General features: G+C 37.5%; 1 protein-coding gene across 4 annotated transcripts in view; it reads right to left on the bottom strand.

The window, feature by feature from the left end:
* The window catches only part of NRG3 (neuregulin 3), a 1209406-nt gene that overhangs the window by 7213 nt on the left and 1181191 nt on the right, over positions 1-21002 (bottom strand). For all 4 annotated transcript variants that reach the window (XM_066349570.1, XM_066349572.1, XM_066349571.1 and 1 more), the window contains exons 7-8: positions 6449-6576; positions 1581-1754 (exon numbers count right to left, since the gene is read on the bottom strand). In XM_066349570.1, the coding sequence (XP_066205667.1) occupies positions 1581-1754; positions 6449-6576 (302 nt within the window). The remainder of the gene's footprint in view (positions 1-1580; positions 1755-6448; positions 6577-21002) is intronic.

Here is a 21002-nt window from a genome sequence, read left to right as displayed (position 1 = left end):
AGCTACTTCTTGACTTACATTACACATTTTAGACAACAGGGCTGTTATGTTGAATTTGCAGCTGTCAACCCAGATTTGTACCAAATACATTTTATACTACCTTTGGAATTGCTTCAAAAGTACAAAACCCAGCCACAGGCTATTTATTTCCTATCTCCCAGTCTTCCTAAGAGAATCCGTTGCTGAGCTGTGTCAGGTGGGGCATGACCACACATATATCTTGCCCAGAAAAAAAAGACAACGGTGATGCTCTGTGATGGACCTCCTGCCTGCTTTGGCCTTCAGCTTGTGCAGTGTGGAAAAATCGCCCAGGCCAAAGCAGCATAGAAACCTGGCCTGACTCATCCAGAGAGATGAAAACTAGATACAGCAAGGACCTAGCTTGTGTGAGGGAACAGATTCTTGACATTTCTGGAGTAAACCCTGATTGCATTACTCAGTACTCATGACAATAATACCAGCACTACCTCTCTGCTTACCACTGACAGGTACAAGTTCTTTACATGCATAATTTTAAAAAATGTACTCAGCAATCTTCAATATGGCTTTATTATTTTCATTCAAGTGATAGATGAGAAAATTTAAGCTTAGATGATAAAACTTTCTCAAATTCACATAAAGTGTAGGTCCAAAGATGAAATTTGAATGTCAGTCAGTTTTAATGATTGGTTGAATACTATGTTAATTAGGTGGCTGGTGACTAAAATTCATCCTATGTTTCACTCAGCACTCGTTGAGCCCTATAAGGATCTGTGTCCACTCTGAAGAAGGGACACTTGATGCAGTATAACAGCGGTTCTCAACCTGTGGGTCGCGACCCCGGCAGGGGTCGAACGAGCAAAACACAGGGGTCACCTAAAGCCATCAGAAATACATATTTTATTTAAAAATGTATTGTATAATAAGTATGTATTTTCTGATGGCTTTAGGCAACCCCTGTGTTTTGGTCGTTCGACCCCCGCCGGGGTCGCGACCCACAGGTTGAGAACCGCTGCACTATAAGGAAGAATAGCAGCCATCGTGTCCAAAGCCCATCTTTCTATACCTGCACCATGAATGACTCTGGAGGTCTGAGTTCAGCAAGTTGTACCTGGAGAGCGTGCTGTCAGCATTAACTGAGACACATTTGAAAATGTTTGTTGAAAGGAAATACTATCTATGTTACAAGTTACTGTATAGGGTGTTGTCCACATTACTGATCCAGAGAGTTAAGTAATTTTTTTTTCAAAACTAACAACGAAAAAACACTTTAGTCCTCCCAAGAAATCTCTAGTTTTTTTCAATCAAAGACAAACTCTAAGTTGTTTTAACAACTATATAATAACACAATGCTTAGATATCTATATATTTATTTTCTTGCTGTTGTTATGTTTATTTTCCATCTAACATTTCCCTAATATGCTTTCATTGTACCTAGTCTTTTAAGTTAGTTTATCTTTGTAGGACAAAGATAAAAGGAAGTATAAATAGCTAATTGATAACAAAAATCTATGAATAAAACCACAAAGAATATAACTCAATTTACAGCGATAGCAACAATGACTGACACACTCTCTAAATTCCCCTGCTTTCAGACCTACCCTTGGCTAGGTACTGTATCCTGGTCTGGGATCCTTGATTCCTCAAGTTGTTGATATGCTGGTCCCACAATTCCGCCCCGCCTGCTTCGGGGTGAGGGTGGTGTCCTTCTGAAGGCATTCTTGTGGAGCATGCCACTCCTTTGTCCTGGGCTGCAGCATGAGGACAGACTCCGGCTGGGGTGAAGGAAAACAGCAAACAAATAGATCATAGAAATGACCTCCAAGCTGGCTGCTGATACTTTTCTTCCTTTTTTTTGTTTTTGTTTTTGCTTTTGTATTTTTCCAAAGTGAGAAGCAGGAGAGGCAGACAGACAGACTCCCACATGCCCCTGACTGGGATCCACTCAGCACGCCCACCAGGAGATGATGATCAGCCCCTCTGGGGCATTGCTCCGCCGCAATCTGAGCCATTCTAGCACCTGAGGCAGAGGCCACAGAGACGTCCTCAGAACCCGGGCCAACTTTGCTCCAGTAGAGCCTTGGCTGCGGGAGGGGAAAAGAGAGATACAGAGAAAGAAGAGGGGGAGGGGTGAAGAAGCAGATGGACAGTCTCCTGTGTGCCCTGGCCGGGAATTGAACCCAGGACTTCCACACGCTGGGCTGGCACTGTACTGCTGAGCCAACCAGCCAGGGCCAGCTCAGGCTTTTCAAACACTAAATTTGTGCCCTGGCCAGATAGCTCAGTTGGTTAGAACTTCATCTCAAAGCATAGAGGTTGCCAGTTTGATCCTTAGTCAGGGCACAGAGAGGGACAGCTGTTCCTGTCTCCTTCCTGATCACTCCCTTCTCCTCTCTAAAATCAATAAAATAAACAAAAAATCAATTCTAATTCAAACACTGCATTTGCACCCCATAGGCCAGCCTCCACCCATGACTGCAGTTTATCTGCTAGGAGGGGATCAGTATTTGTCAAATCCTGAGACAAAGAGAAGTTCCTGTGTCTCTGGCTTTCCAATGGAGAGTCCAATGGGCTACAATAATTGCTTCTCTCCGGCCAAAATAAGAGGTGGGCTGAAGGAATTCTCAAGCTCCTGATTCCCATTCAGACACATTATTCAAGCTACAGTAGCTGTCTCAATAACAGAAATAAAAATGGCTTTGTTATTATACACAGACGAGAACCAAACACAGGAAGCCCTGAAGGGGCTTATGGGGACATTTTCACTTGTGTTACTGGTAGAATAAACAAAACTTATTTTAATTGGCATTCTCTCCCTAACATATGTGCTAAATTTTCAGCTTGCTCCCTAAAATTTTCATCAATCTTGAGAAACTAAATTATCTTTCCTCTTTAGTTTGCTTTTGCTGAGCATCTCATTTTAATGCATATATTTAAATACCCAAATAGTTATGGTTTTAGATGCCATCAATGGGCAAAAGATGTAGTGAAACATATTTGAGGTTGTATTCCTATATAGCTCATGTTAAACAAAAGAGCAAAACTCTTTATAAAAACTGATTGCTAACTCACTACTGATTCCATCTCCATCCCCATCCTCACCTCCCTGTATTTAACCTCTTCCCCAGGGAGCAGTGAGAACTTTGTTCCTGTACACACATTCCCTGAGATCTGTTTATGCAATCCAATCATATAAACTATATAGAGAAAACTGAAAAACATTTTCAAAAACTCAATAAACCTATCAAGTTTCAAAGGGACCAGTCCCCAAAAAGAGTGTTAACCCATATCACTTTATTATTTGGAGTTCTGTAACTTTTTCTGCACTGATATTACTGTGATTTCTACTTCATAAATAGAAAACAATTTCTCAAATATTATTCAAGATCAGGGTTTGAGAAACTGATCATACTTCATATTCCTCAAGCCAGCATCAACTTCCTGACTTAGTGCAAATGCCAATCATACTTGACATTAGTACAACTTAAATCTTTATTGTAATATTTCTTGTATGTTGAGTCCTAAAATGCCTAATGGTAATGGGCCCCTAATAGGTTGCTCAGCCAACAAGTTTAAGGAGTTCTCTAAGTGCCCATTTATTTCCGCTGTTCCAGCTTCTATCTGTACCATCAAGTGACAATGATGGAGTCTGAAAGGTACTCAGGCTTGGGTGCTAGAATTAACTGCACCTGGGTGTGCACGTTCAGTCTATATATTATTAGCAGCATGATACTGGGGGTCATTTTGGGGGGATTTACAAAGGTGTATTCAGCAGCTGATGTAAAGGGGATTTATAAAGGTGGGTCATTTACAAAGGTGTATTTAGTTTTTGAGAAAAGCAGAAAAAGCAACACAGGCTAGATACTATTGTGTGACAGGGCTAGAAACAATGGGAAGCTGTTGTTGTCCCTATAACTGAAGGGACAAGGGGAGGCAGCTGTTATCAGAATGGAGAGATAAAGGGGTTGTAAGGAAAGGACAACTTGGCAGGCACTTTGGCCCCAAGCAGCCAAGCAGGGATGGAGGTGGCAGAGGTCCCAGGACCTCGCTCTCCTTAGCTCTTCAACTCCTTCAGGGGCCTCACGCTGAACCGACAGCATCGGGGGACAGGGGAGTCTGCTGGTCTCCCCGCACACTGGACAGTGCAGAGAGAGGTAAGGCCTAGGCATGGGTGAGGAGCTGCAAAAGAAAGAATAAGCATAATACTCAAGTCTCTTCTTAGGATTTGGGGGTTAAAAGGGCTAAGGTATACAAAGTGTCCAACACAAAGTTTGGCACATAACAGGTCTTAACACAATGAGTTCCCCAATTCCTCTCCCCAGATGAAAACTCAAAGGCCCCTAATCACTGAAGATATTGGACTTATTTCACTATTCAAAAAATCTGCTTACATGTTTTCTATACATGAGTTATATTGCTGGCAATTAATGCAGTAAGTATGACATGACATAATAGATTTCTTCTCTAAAAAGAAAGAGTTCTTTTGTCTAAAAATGAGAGACAATGCTTTGAGTTAATAGCATTGTTTCATAAATAAGTTATCCAAGTAAGTCAAATTTTACTGCACAAAAATATATTAATAAATCATAGCTAGCCAAACTGTTACAACAGCAAAGTCTACTAATATGAACTACTAGTGACCCATCTTAAAAAGCAGTGCTCTATTGATCAATCAATTATTATTCTAGCCTTTGAACCCAGTAACATTCAGGAAGTTATGGAGCAGTTTGCAAGCTGTATAAATCAGTGACCAGGTTATCAATCACAGAAACATTTAAGTCTACTGCATATTTTACAAAACAAAAGCTATGATATATTAAACTACAATTTACAAAGTTCTTGAGGCACTTTATAAATCAACCCTTGCTTATCTATCAAGACACAATATATGCCAACAAATACTGCAATGTCACTGAATGAAAAAAAAAAAAAAAAAGAAAAGGAAGGTCTCTTAAAGACATCCTTATTTCCTAAAGACCACAGTAGAAGCCAAGTTTAGGAGTGTATCAATAGACAAGGAGAGAGTCAGACATGTGCAGCTCAAACACATTAGAAGCTGTAATCCTTTCTCATCTCAACTTCAAAACATTTATGACATAACAGTGCTAGAAGAATATTATACTTAATTATTTTACTTGACTCGATGGAATACCACTTTAACATGTGTTACAATCAGCAGGGGAAAATACTGTTTTGGAAATAATATCCATTTTCTAAAAGGCTGGTAATTTTGGACTTATTTCCCTAATTAAAGAATTTCTATTAGCTCCAATGAACTGAAATGATTTTTTCACAGGGAAATATCTGTAAATGCTTCAATTGATATAAATCAAAATTTGCAGTTAATAACTAATGCAATTATCCAGAAGCTAACCATATTCCAACCCTGAACTAAAAATATTTAAATGACTTAAAAAAACAAAACAACCAGCAAACCCTTAGTATCTCAGTCTTTATTCATGTAGAGTGACAGAAAACCTCAAAGTAAATGTGTCAGCATTGGTAAGATCCTTTTTGGACTCACGTAGACGCAAAAGAGAAGACAGTTCTCATGTACAATGCATGCTTCTCTCATGGTGGTTTTCAAAACACTGCCTAGATATTTAAAAATCAATATTTATCTTTTTATTGTTGGGAACACCTATAGTTTTTTTGTATTTTTTCTTTTTATAAATTACTATCTCTTCATAATGTTTTACATTTTTAAAATAGTAAGAATCTATATTGTTAGTAAGAAAAGAACTCTTAAATTTTGGGACAATTTCTACAAAGATTGAGGCTATGCATTCAGATAACACAAACATCGTGACTGTTCTAGCACTGGTCCCAAACTTGGGCGCTTGTTCCAGAACAAAGATTTTCCATTTTTGGAGTTCCAAATTCCTCATGTATAAAACACAGTATGGGACTAGAAAATAATAAAGAGGGTTTTCAGCCTCAGAAGACCATAAAATTTATAAGATAACTTCATTTTTGGCTTTTTCCCCCAAACAGCCAATTTCTATGGTCAGTTTGTAAAATAGCCACCCCACTGATAACAGATCTTAAAGAGAAGATTGGCCAAGATTCTTCCCCCAGGGAAGTTTCCTTTGTGTTGAGAACCATGTTAGAAGACTTGGAACATGTCACATCAATTGCCTAGGGAAGAATTAGTCACTAAACTTGCAAAGAGTGATAAAGCAGGCTAGAAAAAAAATATTTTTAATCGTTTTTCAGAATGCAACTGTTTCATTCACTGCAGCTTTCATGGGCATCAATATTCCTTTTAGGTTTTTTTCTAGGCATTGCAGCTTGCTGGTATCTTTGCTTTACCTGCTGGGAGGTGTCTGAGCTTCCTTTCTATAAAGAACTTCAGGAGAAGCAAGAACAACCATCTCTCCTAAATAGTGTTGCCATTTCTTGACACCTGTTGTCTAGAGTCATACATGGAGTGAATGTGCCCATTCCCACCATGAATAGCGACCTGTACCTGTGGTGTTTGACAGATTGGCTTCCTCTGTCAGAAGAGGGGACCTCTGGGAATGACTGGGGACCAGCAAAGCTTGACTCCATCATTTTCTCCAGTGCAGCCACAGGATGCCTTTCCGCCTTCGAATACTGTGGGAAATTACATGCATAAAGGTGAGCTGGGGATGAGTCATGAGAGGCTTGTAATACTACAGATAGGTATTAAAAGTTACAGAACTTGCAAGTAACATCCACTGGCCACCTAACCAAGAGAATGAGAGAGATATCATTTATATCAGCTTCTCACACACTGAGTGCTCTCCCTACCCTACCCTTGTCCAAAACTCTCTGTAATTAGATAAGGTCCATTGAAAAGAGGTTTTCATTTTAGAATCCTGGGTCATTCTTTTCATTTCAATCCACACCCATGGCACAGCCAAACAAACAAAAACCCAAAAAGCGCAAATAAGTATATTCAGTGTACATTTTTGGAGGACACTGATTCAGTGTATTTGCCCACCATTCCCTACTGTTTCCCTCTTTCAGTCTGATTACCAGGCACTTACCATGTCTAAAAAGAGAAATCTGTGAGCATTTTACTCTTCATAGTTATTAAACCTTAGTTTTACTTTTGACTGTTATAACTCATAAGCCACAGAAGTCTAAAGAAAACTTAGACATGTCACACAAATAAAAATGTTGACTGAAGGTAAATACCACATGGCACATCAACAAGGCTGCTGCCATGTTTCACACTCTCTGGCACTTGGCACTAGAACAAGCAGCAAGGACAGCAGATTTCCCTTCTGGAAACTTTAGATAAAAACTCTCCTGAGAAATGAACATTTTTTTTTTTTTTTTTTTTTTTTTTTTTTTTTTTTTCATTTTTCTGAAGCTGGAAACAGGGAGAGACAGTCAGACAGACTCCCGCATGCGCCCGACCGGGATCCACCCGGCACGCCCACCAGGGGCGGTGCTCTGCCCCCCAGGGGGCGATGCTCTGCCCATCCTGGGCGTCGCCATATTGCGACCAGAGCCACTCTAGCGCCTGAGGCAGAGGCCACAGAGCCATGCCCAGCGCCCGGGCCATCTTTGCTCCAATGGAGCCTTGGCTGCGGGAGGGGAAGAGAGAGACAGAGAGGAAAGCGCGGCGGAGGGGTGGAGAAGCAAATGGGCGCTTCTCCTATGTGCCCTGGCCGGGAATCGAACCCGGGTCCTCCGCACGCTAGGCCGACGCTCTACCGCTGAGCCAACCGGCCAGGGCGAGAAATGAACATTTTAGAATGCTAACCAAACTAAAAAGATTTTGAAATTTAGATATTCAAATTTAATGTATGAACAAGAATGTCACAGAAAAATACTAATATGCAATATGCAAATGAGAAGGAATACAACTGTACTCATAAAAAATTGAAAATCAGAATAGAGAAAAATAAACGTCAGGAATATATACTGCTCACAAAAATTGGGGGACATTTCAAAATGAATATGACGTGATATAAAAAGAAACATTTGGTTTATTTTTATTAAACAAGATTATCAGAAAGGCAAATGACTAGTCAAAGAAAGTGGTTTGATTATGCAACTGAGATGCAAAACCAACCTTTATTTCATTGGTGAAAATGCACAATATAAAAGGCTGAAAGTACTGGAGTATCTGCACGATCTCTGATCCCCTCATTTTTGTGAGCAGTGTATAATAAAAACAAAGATTTGAGAAAAAAGAAAATGGTGCTAATTTGTTAGAGGAAATACTGATAATGTGTTCCAAAATGTTAAATATACACACTTTCTGGAACTACTTCTAGAAATTTCCATCATTATATATAACTTATATATAATGTAAAACTTCATAGGTAAGACTTCAAAATGATATAATCACCAGGGTATGACACAGTACAATTTTTAATAACAAAAAACAGAAAACAAACACAAAAGTAGGCCCTGGCCAGTTTGCTCAGCGGTAGAGCGTCGGCCTGGCGTGCGGGGGACCCGGGTTCAATTCCCGGCCAGGGCACATAGGAGAAGCGCCCATTTGCTTCTCCACCCCCTCCCCTCCTTCCTCTCTGTCTCTCTCTTCCCCTCCCGCAGCCAAGGCTCCATTGGAGCAAAAGATGGCCTGGGCGCTGGGGATGGCTCCTTGGCCTCTGCCCCAGGCGCTAGAGTGGCTCTGGTCACGGCAGAGTGACGCCACGGAGGGGCAGAGCATCGCCCCCTGGTGGGCAGAGCGTTGCTCCTGGTGGGCGTGCCAGGTGGATCCTGGTTGGGCGCATGCAGGAGTCTGTCTGACTGTCTCTCCCCATTTCCAGCTTCAGAAAAATACAAACACAAAAGTAACAATTGGAAACAATAAAAATGTCCATAAATACTATACAGCCATTCAAAAGAATAATATCAATGTACCAAAAATATGCAAATATGCACAATATGAAACATTTGTGTAAAGAAAATATGAAAAACATATACATATTTTGTAAATATGCATGTATCTGCATATATATTTAGTTATATATATATATTATATATATAATGTACATATACATGTATTTTATGTCTCTGCGTGTTTCCCATGCAACCACACAGAATGCAGACGAAACAGAGTTAAACTATTAACTAGATGTTATCCTTGAGGAAAAGTATATTATTGATTATGGGTTATAAAGAGTAGGAAAAAAGGTTCTCTTTTAAAGTATTTCCCAAATAAACTACGTAGTGGCAGTAATGACCATGTCTTTAATGAGACTCTGAACTCTACAAAATGGATTTACAGAAGCTGGTCAGACGTTTTGTAAAAATGGAAGAAGTTGATTGGGGTCCAAAAGAAGTTATGGAGATAATTTGGAAAAGGTGGTTGTTTCCAGCAACCTCAAATTACAAACATCTAAGAAGTGATGAAAATACCTTCATGTGTGCTTCTTTATCAACTAATAATAGTTTTTACAAACCATCCACGGAAGAAGTGAACTGAATGAATATGGTATTAAAATATAATCAACAGCCTGCATTTTCATCTGACTTCCAGGTTTTATTTAAAAAATTCTACTAGGTTTTTGGTTTTATTTTATTTTTCCCCTCATATTGTTGGTTTAGAAGACAAACTTGGATGCTTGGAAGGCTCAGTTACAGAACAAGCTAGATCTGGGGACACTTGCGCAAATCGGAGGAGGTAAGCCTCCGCTCTGCTCGGGCCGAGGGCTCTCGGGGGCAGCTGGGCCAGTATCTAGATTTTCTGGAGGAAATCACCAAATCATTAAAAGTCAGTAACCCATTTATTTCTTTTTCTGAAAATGCAATATATGTCAAAAAGCCTAATTCAGCTTTTGTCCCATAGTTCAGAGCTTTTGCTCTGAATGAGACTTGATCCTGAGAGCCTGAGGATCTTTGTTCAAAATCCTGAATAAGAGTTTTGAATAGAATTAACCTCTTACTTGCCCTGCTTATTCACAGGCTTAATACTAGATATTGTGTTCAAAAATCTTTTCTTTCAGAAGCTTGAATGGCTGTTAAACAGTTGCTTTCAATTGAACTATTTTGATTCATTAACAAAAATTTGTTCCGTAATTTACTATTTTGAATCTGCTTCTTTTTTTCTCACTGCCTTTACAAGAATCATTTTCATTTCAGTGGTTGCATGAAACCTGAGATTGAGGTGTAAATTGCCTTTATTCCTTTCCAGAGTTAGTTGAAACATGTAGGAACACTAAAAAACAACTAACAATTTGGCAATTCTTCAAACTAATCTTCTGTATATGTTGGTTCAAATGATTTTAAAGATAGCTTCCAGTTTTCAGTTATGACAAATAAATAGCTAAGAAATTGCCATTCCTGTCCTTACAGTAAGAAAAAGGCCGAACAAACTGAATATCAATAACTATTCTTATATCCATCAGATAATTAAATTTGCAGGAAAAACCATTAAATTCATAGGGAAAACCGCCACTCGAAATCTGGATAGATGAGTGCGTACAGAGAACCATAGTTAAGATCAGCTATCCTGTGTAGCAGAATCTGTCAGAATCATAAATTTGTTACAATGTAAGTGGTACTTTTAATAAGTTGCTGAAATCTCTGAGTGAGCTAGAGTAAGAGTAAAAATCATCTGAGGGCTGTAATCTTAGGAGGGGTTCCCACACACCCATGGGTTTTACCTCTTCACAACAGATTCTCACAAAGAATGATTTAAAAAAATCATGTCATGTCTCTGACAAGAGAAGGGGAAAGTAACCTCTTTAAAATGCATGTCATTTAAAATGCATTCTGCATTACCACTGCCTACTTTTCAGTGAAAAGAGACTTGACCAGAGTTATATCTCACCTAAGAGAAGAGCACTTCTCTGACTCCATTCCCCTGTAGGCTTCCTGCCTCACATTGGGGTAAAAATTGAAGAAACTTTTGTGAAGGTTATGGGCCAGAAATATAGACTCACTAAAAGAAATATAATCATGAAGTCATAAATGACTCCCCTCCACCATGCCTTAACACAATACCAATAGGGCTCCAATATAATAACAGTAGATGACAGCTAAAAAGTTGTAAGACACAGATTCTATTTAAGAAGGAGTTCTTAGGGAAACCTAAAAATACAAATAAAGAGAAAAACAACAAAACAAAACACTAGAAGGAGTTAAAACCTTGGCAACTACTGTTATAGCCAACATTAAAAAAAAAACCAATCACAAACCAGATTAACATAAAACCTTGTACTAAAGGTTTATTTACTTCACCATCTATTACCTACTAATATATCATGTTTACCTTTAAACAAAAAAAGTTATAAAGCATACTAAAAGAAAGGAAAAAATAAAGTCTGAAGAGACAAAATAATCACGAGAACCTGACTCCGATACCGCAGGTATGTTGGAATGATCAGGCAGTGAATCTAAAACAAGCAGGATAAAAATGCTAAGGCCTCTAGAGGAAAAAGTAGATAGCATACAAGAACAGATGGGTACTTTAAGTTGAGAGAAAAAAACACTAAGAAATATTTAAGAGTAAATGCTAAATATAAAAAACACTGTAACACAAATGATAAATGCACTTGATAGGCCCCTCATTAGACTGGACACAGCCAATAAAAAACATAGTTATCTTGAATATAAGTCAATAGAAACTTCTTGAAATGAAACACAAAGCAAAAATGGAATGCATAAGTAAAAGAAAAAAAAGAGTAACAGAAGATAACATTTAAGAACTGTGGATTATTTCAAATGGTATAACATATACATAATTGGAATACCTGAAGGAGAAGTAAAACCAAATAGAGCAGGAGAAATGATTAAACTAATAATGACCTATAACTTCCCAAAATTTTTAACAGATACCAAACGACAGACACAGGAAGCTCACAGGACACCAAAACACCTTAAAGGATAAATAAGAAAAAATTTATATCACAGACCATCATATTCAAACTATATTTAAAATAAAGAAAATATACATTAAAAATGCTGAAAAAAATCCAGAAAAGAATAAAAACCTTGCCTGTAGAAAAAATAAGAAATACAGTGGACTTCTAATAAGTCATACAAACAAGAAGAGAGAAGAGTAAAATAAAGTGTTAAAACATCAAAAGATACCAACCTAAAAATATATCTCTAGTGAAACTGTCTTTTAAAAAAGAAGTAAAAATAAAGACTTTCTCAATCAAAAACTGAGGAAATTCATCACCAACAGACCTGTCTTGCAAAAAATTTTAAGAGAAGTTCCTTAGGAGAAACAAAATGATATAGGTCAAAACTCATAACTACATAATAAAAGAAAATACTAGAGAAATAATAAATAAAGGTAAATTAAAATATTTTATTTTTCTTACTATTAATAAATCAAATAAGAAATGTTCATTCACAATAATAGTAACTTTGGATATAGTACACACACAAATTAAATAACTGATAGCAATTTTATAAAGGAAAGGAGAGTGAAATTGGGAATACACTGTTATAAAATACTTGTACTACCAATGAAATGATAAAGTGTTATTAAAAGTGGACTCAGATTAGTTGTCTGTATATTGCAAACTCTTGAGCAACCATTAAAAGATTCTGAAAAGAAGTATTGTTGATATGTTAGAAGAAAAGAGAAAATAGAAATATATCAAATAATTAGAAACAGAGAAGGAAGAAATAAAACAGAAGACACAATGGTCAAGCACCAAAGTTATAGATTATAAATATGGCAGATATTAAATGAGCTATATCAATAATTAGTTGAAGTATAACAATCTAGGCCCTGGCCAGCTAGATCAGTTGCTCAGAGTGTCATCCTGATACACCAAGTTCGCCTGTTCAATCCCCAGTCAGGGCACATACAGGAAGCAACCAATGAATGCACAACTAAATGGAACAAATCTATGTTTTTCTCTCTCTCCCTTTCTCTTCCTCTCTCTCACTCTAAAATTAATAAATTAAAAAAATTAATAGTATGGGCCCTGGCCGGTTGGCTCAGCGGTAGAGCGTCGGCCTGGCGTGCGGGGGACCCGGGTTCGATTCCCGGCCAGGGCACATAGGAGAAGCGCCCATTTGCTTCTCCACCCCCACCCCCCCTCCTTCCTCTCTGTCTCTCTCTTCCCCTCCTGCAGCCAAGGCTCCATTGGAGCAAAGGATGGCCTGGGTGCTGGGGATGGCTCCTTGGCCTCTGCCCCAGGCGCTAGAGTGGCTCTGGTTGCGGCAGAGCGACCCCCGGAGGGGCAGAGCATCACCCCCTGGTGGGCAGAGCGTCGCCCCTGGTTGGCGTGCCAGGTGGATCCTGGTCGGGCGCATGCGGGAGTCTGTCTGACTGTCTCTCCCCGTTTCCAGCTTCAGAAAGAAAAAAAAAAAAATTAATAGTATGAAGATCTAATACATCAATTAAACAGAGATTTTCCAAGTAGATGAGAAAACAAAATCCAACTATATGTTTCTACAAAAATATCCCACTTTATATATAAAGACAGAGGTAGGATAATAGTAACAGAGTAGAAAAAGGTATGTCATCTTAACACTGATCAAAGGAAAGCTGGAATAGGTATATTAATTTCAGATAAAGCAGACTTCAGAACTAAAAATAGTACTAAGGATAAAAAAAATAAATAAAAGAAGTATCATTTACCTAATGATAAAGGAGCCAATTCCCCAAGGAGATAAAGCAGTTCTTAACATTTATGTGCCTAACAGAGCATCAAAATACATAAGGCAAAAACCGATAGTACAGCAAGGAAAAATAGACATATCCTCTATTATACTTGAAGAACTCAATACCCGCCTATGAATAATTGACAATGATCCATCAGGCAGAAAATCATTAATGACATAATTTATCTGAACATTATGTTCAATCAACTGGATCTAATTGGTGTTCTTAAAATACTTCTTTCAAATCAGGAGACTATACATTCTTCTCAAACTCACAAGAAACATTCATTAAGATAAAATACAATTTTTGGCCATAAAATACACCTTAAGAGGTTTAAAAAAAACAAACAGAAATCATACAAAATATATTCTCAGACTTCACTGAAATTAAATTAGAAATCAATAACAAAAAAATAGTTGGAAAATCAAAAACTAGAAATTAAACAACATACTTGTAAATAACAGAAAAGTAAAAGAAAAAGTCTCCAGATAAATTTTTAAATATTTTTAACTAGATGAAAATGAAAATACAACTTATCAAAGTTTGTGTGCAGTAACAGACAGAGTAATTAGAGATAAATTTAAAACATCAAATTCTTGAATTTGAAACAAAAAAATACCTGAATTTTAGAAATATCTAAAATCAATCATTTCAATTCCACCTTACAGAACTAGAAAAAGAAAAGTAATGAAAGCCTAACAAACAGAAGAAGATAAATAATAAAATTGAGAGAAGTAATTAATGAAACTGAACACAGGAAGAGAATAGAGAAAATAAAAGCAAGACAGATTCTCTAAGATGACCAGTAATATTGCTAAGTCCCTAGTCAGACTAACCCAGAAAAAATAAAATAAAAAGATTACCAATAAAAGAAGTGAAAGAGGGGCTATAAGTACTTCTACCATGGACATAAAAATGTTAGAAAAGGAACACATGAAAACTCGACGCTCTCAAATTTGAAATATTAGTTGAAATGGACTAACTTCTTGAAAGACACAAATTAGCACAATTCACACAAGGGAAAATGTGTAAACTTTATTAGCCCTATGTGAATTAAAGAAATACATCTATTAACAAAATAAGTATTATTTAGGAGGTCCCAGGAAGGAATGCAAACTCTGACAAGAGAAATATTAGAAATGTCTGAAAGGACATCAGTGAGAATTGGGACCCAGCAGATTGCTGTTCTGAGCAACTTTCGAAATGTGTGGAATCTGTAAGAATGAAGGCAAAAGGACTGCACATAAGCACTGTCTGCTTTATGTGTAAATATATACATATGTACTTGATCTGTCTACAGAGAGAGCCTAGAAAGAAAGACATGCTCAATAAAAAATGAAAGAACTCTACATTTATGGATCATGTCAACATGATACAGGGTCTGCCTGACCTGTGATGGTGCAGTAGATAAAGCGTCAAATGGAATGCTGAAGTTACAGGTGGGAAGCCTTGGAGCATATGACAAGCAATCAGTGAACAGCTAAAGTGAAGCAACTATGAATTGATACTTCTTGCTTACCTCCCTCTGTAAAATCAATAAATGAAATCTTAAAAAAAAAGACACAGGGACCAATGGAAAACATTTCAATGGCCAAAGCTAAAAATAAAATTGATCATAAATAAATAAAATAGTATTAAACTATTGGATTATAACTCAAAGTATAAGATAACTATCCATGAATTCATAGTTTGAAATAAATGATGGAATTAGTTAATAAATGAGGAAGACAAGACAGACCCTTTGCCATAGAATTCTGAATAATAAGTAAATACTTTGGCCTCACAAGGGGGGAGCAGAACTCCCCACCCATTACATGTGGGCTACACATAGTCGTTTTCTCCCAAAGAGAACTCTATAGAAGAAAGAGAGGAAAAGAGTGATGTCACTGTGGAGACTCCTGACAATTACTGCCTGAGATAGATGACAAAAGTCATCATCACTGGTGACAAATCATATTACTATAGTACAATTTTGATATGTGGTAGAAATGGTACTTAACTTCTATTGTATTTATCTCAAAACCTGGTAACTCCATTCTAGTCATGAGAAAAACGTCAAACTAATTCCAATAGAGGACCAACCTAACAAAATAGTTGACTGGTACTCCTAAAAAGGTCATTTAATAACCAAAAAGAAATCTGACAAATTATCACAACCTAGAGGAACCTAAAGAAACATGACAAGAAAGCGTAATGTGGAATCCTGATGGGATCCTGGAACAGAAGAAGCAATTATAAAAACTAAGGACATATGAATAAACTATGGATTTGGGTCAATAATAATGCATCCATATGGGTTCATTAATTGTATTCAATGTACCATATTAATGGACAATCTTATAACAGGGAAACTGAGTATAGCATGTATAGGAACTTTCTATTATCTTCACAAGCTTTCCATAAATCCAAAACTGTCCTAAAAAATAAAGTCTACTGAAAAAAAAGTTTTAAAACACAAAAGATACACACCAATAGAGGGGGGAAAATTAGAGACTGGAGGCTGGATGTAGCCTTCTTTTATTTTCCTGAGTTGCTCACTTACAGGGCCTCAAGGTGTACAACCCACTCAGCAAAAACAGTTTGTACCAGCCCTCCTTCAAGGTACCTTAACTGCCCAGGGTTTTCATCTCTGGACATTTTATGTTCTATGCTGGAAGCCTTTATTATGGTTGCTGCCTGTATATATGCAGTGCATCCTTGGGCAGAGTTCAGGCAGGCACAGCTGTAGCCCTCAGATAACATCTCCAGTGAAGCTGCAGTGCTCACGCCAGCTGCCCGCTGGCCCTTCCATAATCATTTCTGTATGATGGTACAAGGACAGCAGTTGATGCCATGGTCTTTGCCTCTGCTCACACGGATCTTGATCTTGTGTGTGTGTGTGTGTGTACCTGTTTTGTTAAAACCTCATTTGATATCGTGTATAATACAAGGTGTCACTTTGGTAGTGAATAAGGAGATGTCACAGTCTATTCATGGGCCTGTTCAGCAAGAGCTGAAACAATTTTTTTTAAACACTTACAGAGGCCCCAGTCTATACTGTTATTTCACGGGATAGCACTCATCCCTATTGACTTCCCTGACAGCCTGCCTGGCAGAGGTGCTTTGGGTGCTGCAGATAGGCCCTGTCATTTGCACCATCACCCACCTCGTTCCTAACACATTGTTGGTGGTGCGCTGGAATCAACAGACCAGCTGAATGAAGCGGGTGATGTTGAAAGTAGAGCAGCGGCTATGTTGTTTCTAGCTCTGTAGCTCACACACAGCGGGAGTCAGAGGTTAAATGAAAGCAGTGTCTGTGTTGGTGAGCAATGTTGACAGAGCTGATAATCCTCTGGGCTGGAACCCCAAGCAATACAGGCAGGAGGGCAGGTTATTTTTAAACAGTTTTAAATGTCTGCCTCTCTGCTAAAAGATAATAATGCTGGGAAAAATAAAAGGCAGCAAAAAAAGTGGAGGACCAGATAGAGATGGATTGACTCCTTAAAAGGAGCCACAGGTATGAGCCTGCAGGAGCTGAGCAGGGCTCTCAGGCCAGGACGTTGTGGACGTCACTCACTCACAGTCTCCAGGAGTCAGAGCTGCCTCAGCTGCACACAACACACACGCTCTGCAGGCTCCCAGTTTATATATATCTGTGTCAAAAAAAGATGCTTAACTTCATTGACTATTAGGGAAATACAAATCAAAATGACAGTCAGATACCACCTCACACCTGTTAGAATGGCTTCTATCAATAAGAGAAGTAATAACAAGAGTTGGAGAGGCTGTGGAGAAAAAGGAACTCTTATTCACTGCTGGTCTACACTGGTAGACCCCCTTTGGAAAACAGATGGAGGTTCCTCAAAAAATTAAGAATAGAGCTACCATATGACCTAGAAAATCCTCCTCTGGGTATCTACCCCAAAAATTTGAAAACATTTATTCACACGATATATGTACCCCTAAGTTTATTGCAGCAATATTCATGGTGGCCAAAACATGGAAACAACTGAATTATCTTTTGCTAAATGACTGAATAAAAAAGATATAGTACATATATACAATCAAATACTACTCAGCCATAAGAACTGATAAAATACTGCCATCTGCAACAACATAGATTTTGAGAATATTATGCCATGAGAAATAAGTCAGAAAAGGCCAAGAACCATGATTCCACTCATATGTGGGATATAAAACTGAAAGCAACAAATGAAAAACAAGAAAAACAAACAAACAAAAGTCTCTAGACACAAATAATAGGATGGTGGCTACCAGAAGTAAGGGGGGCAGGAGGAGAGCAAAGTAAAGAGGGTCAAACATATGGTCACTAAAGAACTGACTTTGGGTGGTGGGCACACAACGCAATACACAGATGGTATATAATAGAATTGTACCTTCAAAAACTATCTATTATTAACCAATGTTACCTTTAATAAATTTAATTTAAAAATAATAATTCGCATCTTATGGATGAACAACATGTATATTTGTGCTTGAGATTGTAGTATTTAGTTATCGACTCTATTTTTAACTGAATTTTTGAGGTGACTCTGGATAATATAATTATATAGGTTTCTGGTGCCCAATTCTACAACACATCTCTGTACACCATATTGTGTGTTCACCCTTCACTCAAGTCAAGTCTTTGTCCATCACCATTTATCCCCCTACACCCTCATCCACCTCTATCCTGGCAATCACCACACTGTTGTCTGTGTTCATGAATTATCAAATCTTTATAAAAAGGCATTTGGACTCATTTGTTGCAAACTCTCAATGCACTTTAATTTTTCACAATGGATTCTCTAGCAAATCAATGTGCTTTCGTGCTACAGGTCTACTAATATCATTCCATGTCTTTAAGTAATGGTAAGGTTGAAATGGTGGAGGAAAAAATATAGATTTCTGTGCCTTACAATAGTGTTAAAGCAGTGTATCTTTGCATATTCAAAAAAAAATTTTTTTTTGTACCACACACAAAAGTTCTTTATTTCAAATCTGACATTAGCCAAGAAGATGGTGAAAGTGGTTATGTTCGAGAGCATGATTTTATCTGGATCTGTAACACTGGGGAACAAAATTTTTGCTGCATCCACAAAAACACTTGTTTTTACCTAATTCAAACGTGCTGATCTCAAATCTGACATTAGTTTTTCTCTGTAAGCTACAGTCTTTTTGCAATTCAAGATTTAAGGATTTCATCTTATTGTAAAATTTTCAACATTTAGTTTAACATAATGAAGTAGAATGTCTTCTTGGGCATCATCCTTGTGAAAATATAGTAATTTATATAATGCAGTAAATACACTAATATGCTAAAAGATATGATTGCATCAGAATTTGTCTACAATTTCAAAATAGAACATATTAAAACCCTTATTTTAATCATAAAATTTGCACAAAAATTATTTAAATTCTATTCAGGCAAAAATTTGCGTTTGTAGCTCTTGCGTTTGTGTACTTAGTGAGGACAATCTCGTTTGATGCTCCAGCAGTAGTCTGATCATCACTAACAGCTCCAAGATTTTTGGGAAACTTATCAAGGTGACTGTTCAGGAAGTGAATCTTAATGCTCAAGTTATATCCAATGTCGTGGAATGCCAACAGCATCCTTTGAACCAGAAGTTCATAGTTTTCTGCTTTTTTGTTGCCAAGGAAGTTCTTTATAACGGCCACAAAAGACTGCCATATTGCTTTCTCCTCCTTTTTCATATTCCTAGCAAATTCTTCATCACGTATGAGGGTTTGAATTTGAGGTCCACCAAATATACCTGCTTTTATCTTCTCAAAAGACAAAGTAGGAAAAGCAGAAATAATATGTTGAAAGCACTCACTTTATTCAAAGCCTGAACAAACTGCTTCATTAAGCCAAGTTTGATGTAAAGTAGGGAAAAAATGATCCTGTCTTGATTAACTACAGGTTCATTCACAACATTTTGCATCCCTACTTCCAGAGCTTCAAGTTTCGGCCACTTTTTCTGTGTCTAGTGTTTCTCCCAAGCTCGGCTGTCTCACAAACACAGAAAGCAAGGATACTTCGTGAAACCTCTCTGTTGTCTTAGCAGGAAATTTACTATTTTAAGAACCATGCAAATGATCCAGTTATGCTCCTCATACTTCAGAAAGTCAAGGACAATTTTTATGTCATTATAATCTTCTCACAGATGAGTTGAATAACCAATTGGAACTGCTGCATAAACATTACCGTGTGTAGGAAAACACATTTCAGACTCCGTTTAGAGCTGTCAAGAAATAGTCGCCATTCTGTTGGTCTGTAAGTGGTAACACCTAGCTGGCTGAGAAGACTACTGATATCCTGACAGTAAACAAAGTGTTTGTCTTTGGAAAAAAGTCCACAAAAATTTGTTCATGCTTCTTGAAATGGGATACTTTAGCTGACTGGTAAAGTACATTCTTTTCTTGAAGTCTGGAGGCTAATAACTCAGCTGCTTTCTTTGATAGGCCCAAATCTCTTACTAACTCATTCAATTCGGGTTGGCTAAACTGCCGAGGGGTTAATTACTGCTTGGCATCACAAGAAGACCCTTCAGATTCTATAACCATTTCCTCATGCATCTTATCAAAATACATTTGATCACCATGTTCACTTTCTTCATTTTTAGAAGAAATAAAACCATTGAAAACTGGAACAGGGAGTGTCTCAGAGTGTGGGATAGGTTGTATTGCTGAAGAAATATTAGGATTTCCGATCATATGCTGTTTTTTCTTGCCAATGCCCTTTGTATGGATCAGACAGAAATAACAGTCACTGCTGTGGTCCTTAGGTTCACACCAAACCATGGGAATACCAAAAGGCATTTCTTGCATTTTCCTTTTGTTCAGTCATGAAGCATTTCCTCACAATTATGACACATAATATGAGGAGCCCAATTCTTGTCTTGATCGCCAAGGGGAACTTGAAAATAGGCAATATATGCACGTGTCACAAATGATGAAATATTGCGCCTTTGACATTGAAGTGTGTAACAGCCACATATATAACAGAAGGTGTCAGGACTATTCTTACATTTACGCCTACTTGAAGAAGCCATGATTCAATCTTAAAACCAAATGAGAGGGTGTTTTTATCAGATAATAATTTTTTACCTTTAAAAACAACTACAATTATGTAAAAGTGATGTTTGTAAAACATTAATTGCCTTGTGGTTATGTTCAATCCAAGAGTTGTTGCCCTTTAAATCCAATTTAAAAACCAATGCATGCCATTAACTGTAACAAAAAGAAATTAAAATTGCATAAAAACTAGAGCATGCACCAAAGAACAAATTTCACATTTGGAATCAGCGATGCAAAGGTATACAGAAACAGTTCTAAAACCTCATGCAACAGAAAATGAAAAAAAAAAAATTATTCCCCAGTGTAATACAAGTAATTAAAAACTATTTTATCATTGTTTCTATTTTGAACATTTTGGCACCATGTATCAGAGCAGAACTAATATAACAATTGCAGTCAATCTTGT

This window comes from Saccopteryx leptura, chromosome 9, assembly GCF_036850995.1.
Source record: "Saccopteryx leptura isolate mSacLep1 chromosome 9, mSacLep1_pri_phased_curated, whole genome shotgun sequence".
Classification (NCBI taxonomy): domain Eukaryota; kingdom Metazoa; phylum Chordata; class Mammalia; order Chiroptera; family Emballonuridae; genus Saccopteryx; species Saccopteryx leptura.
The sequence above is the reverse complement of the archived record's forward strand: the minus strand, read 5'-3'. Positions and strand labels throughout refer to the sequence as shown.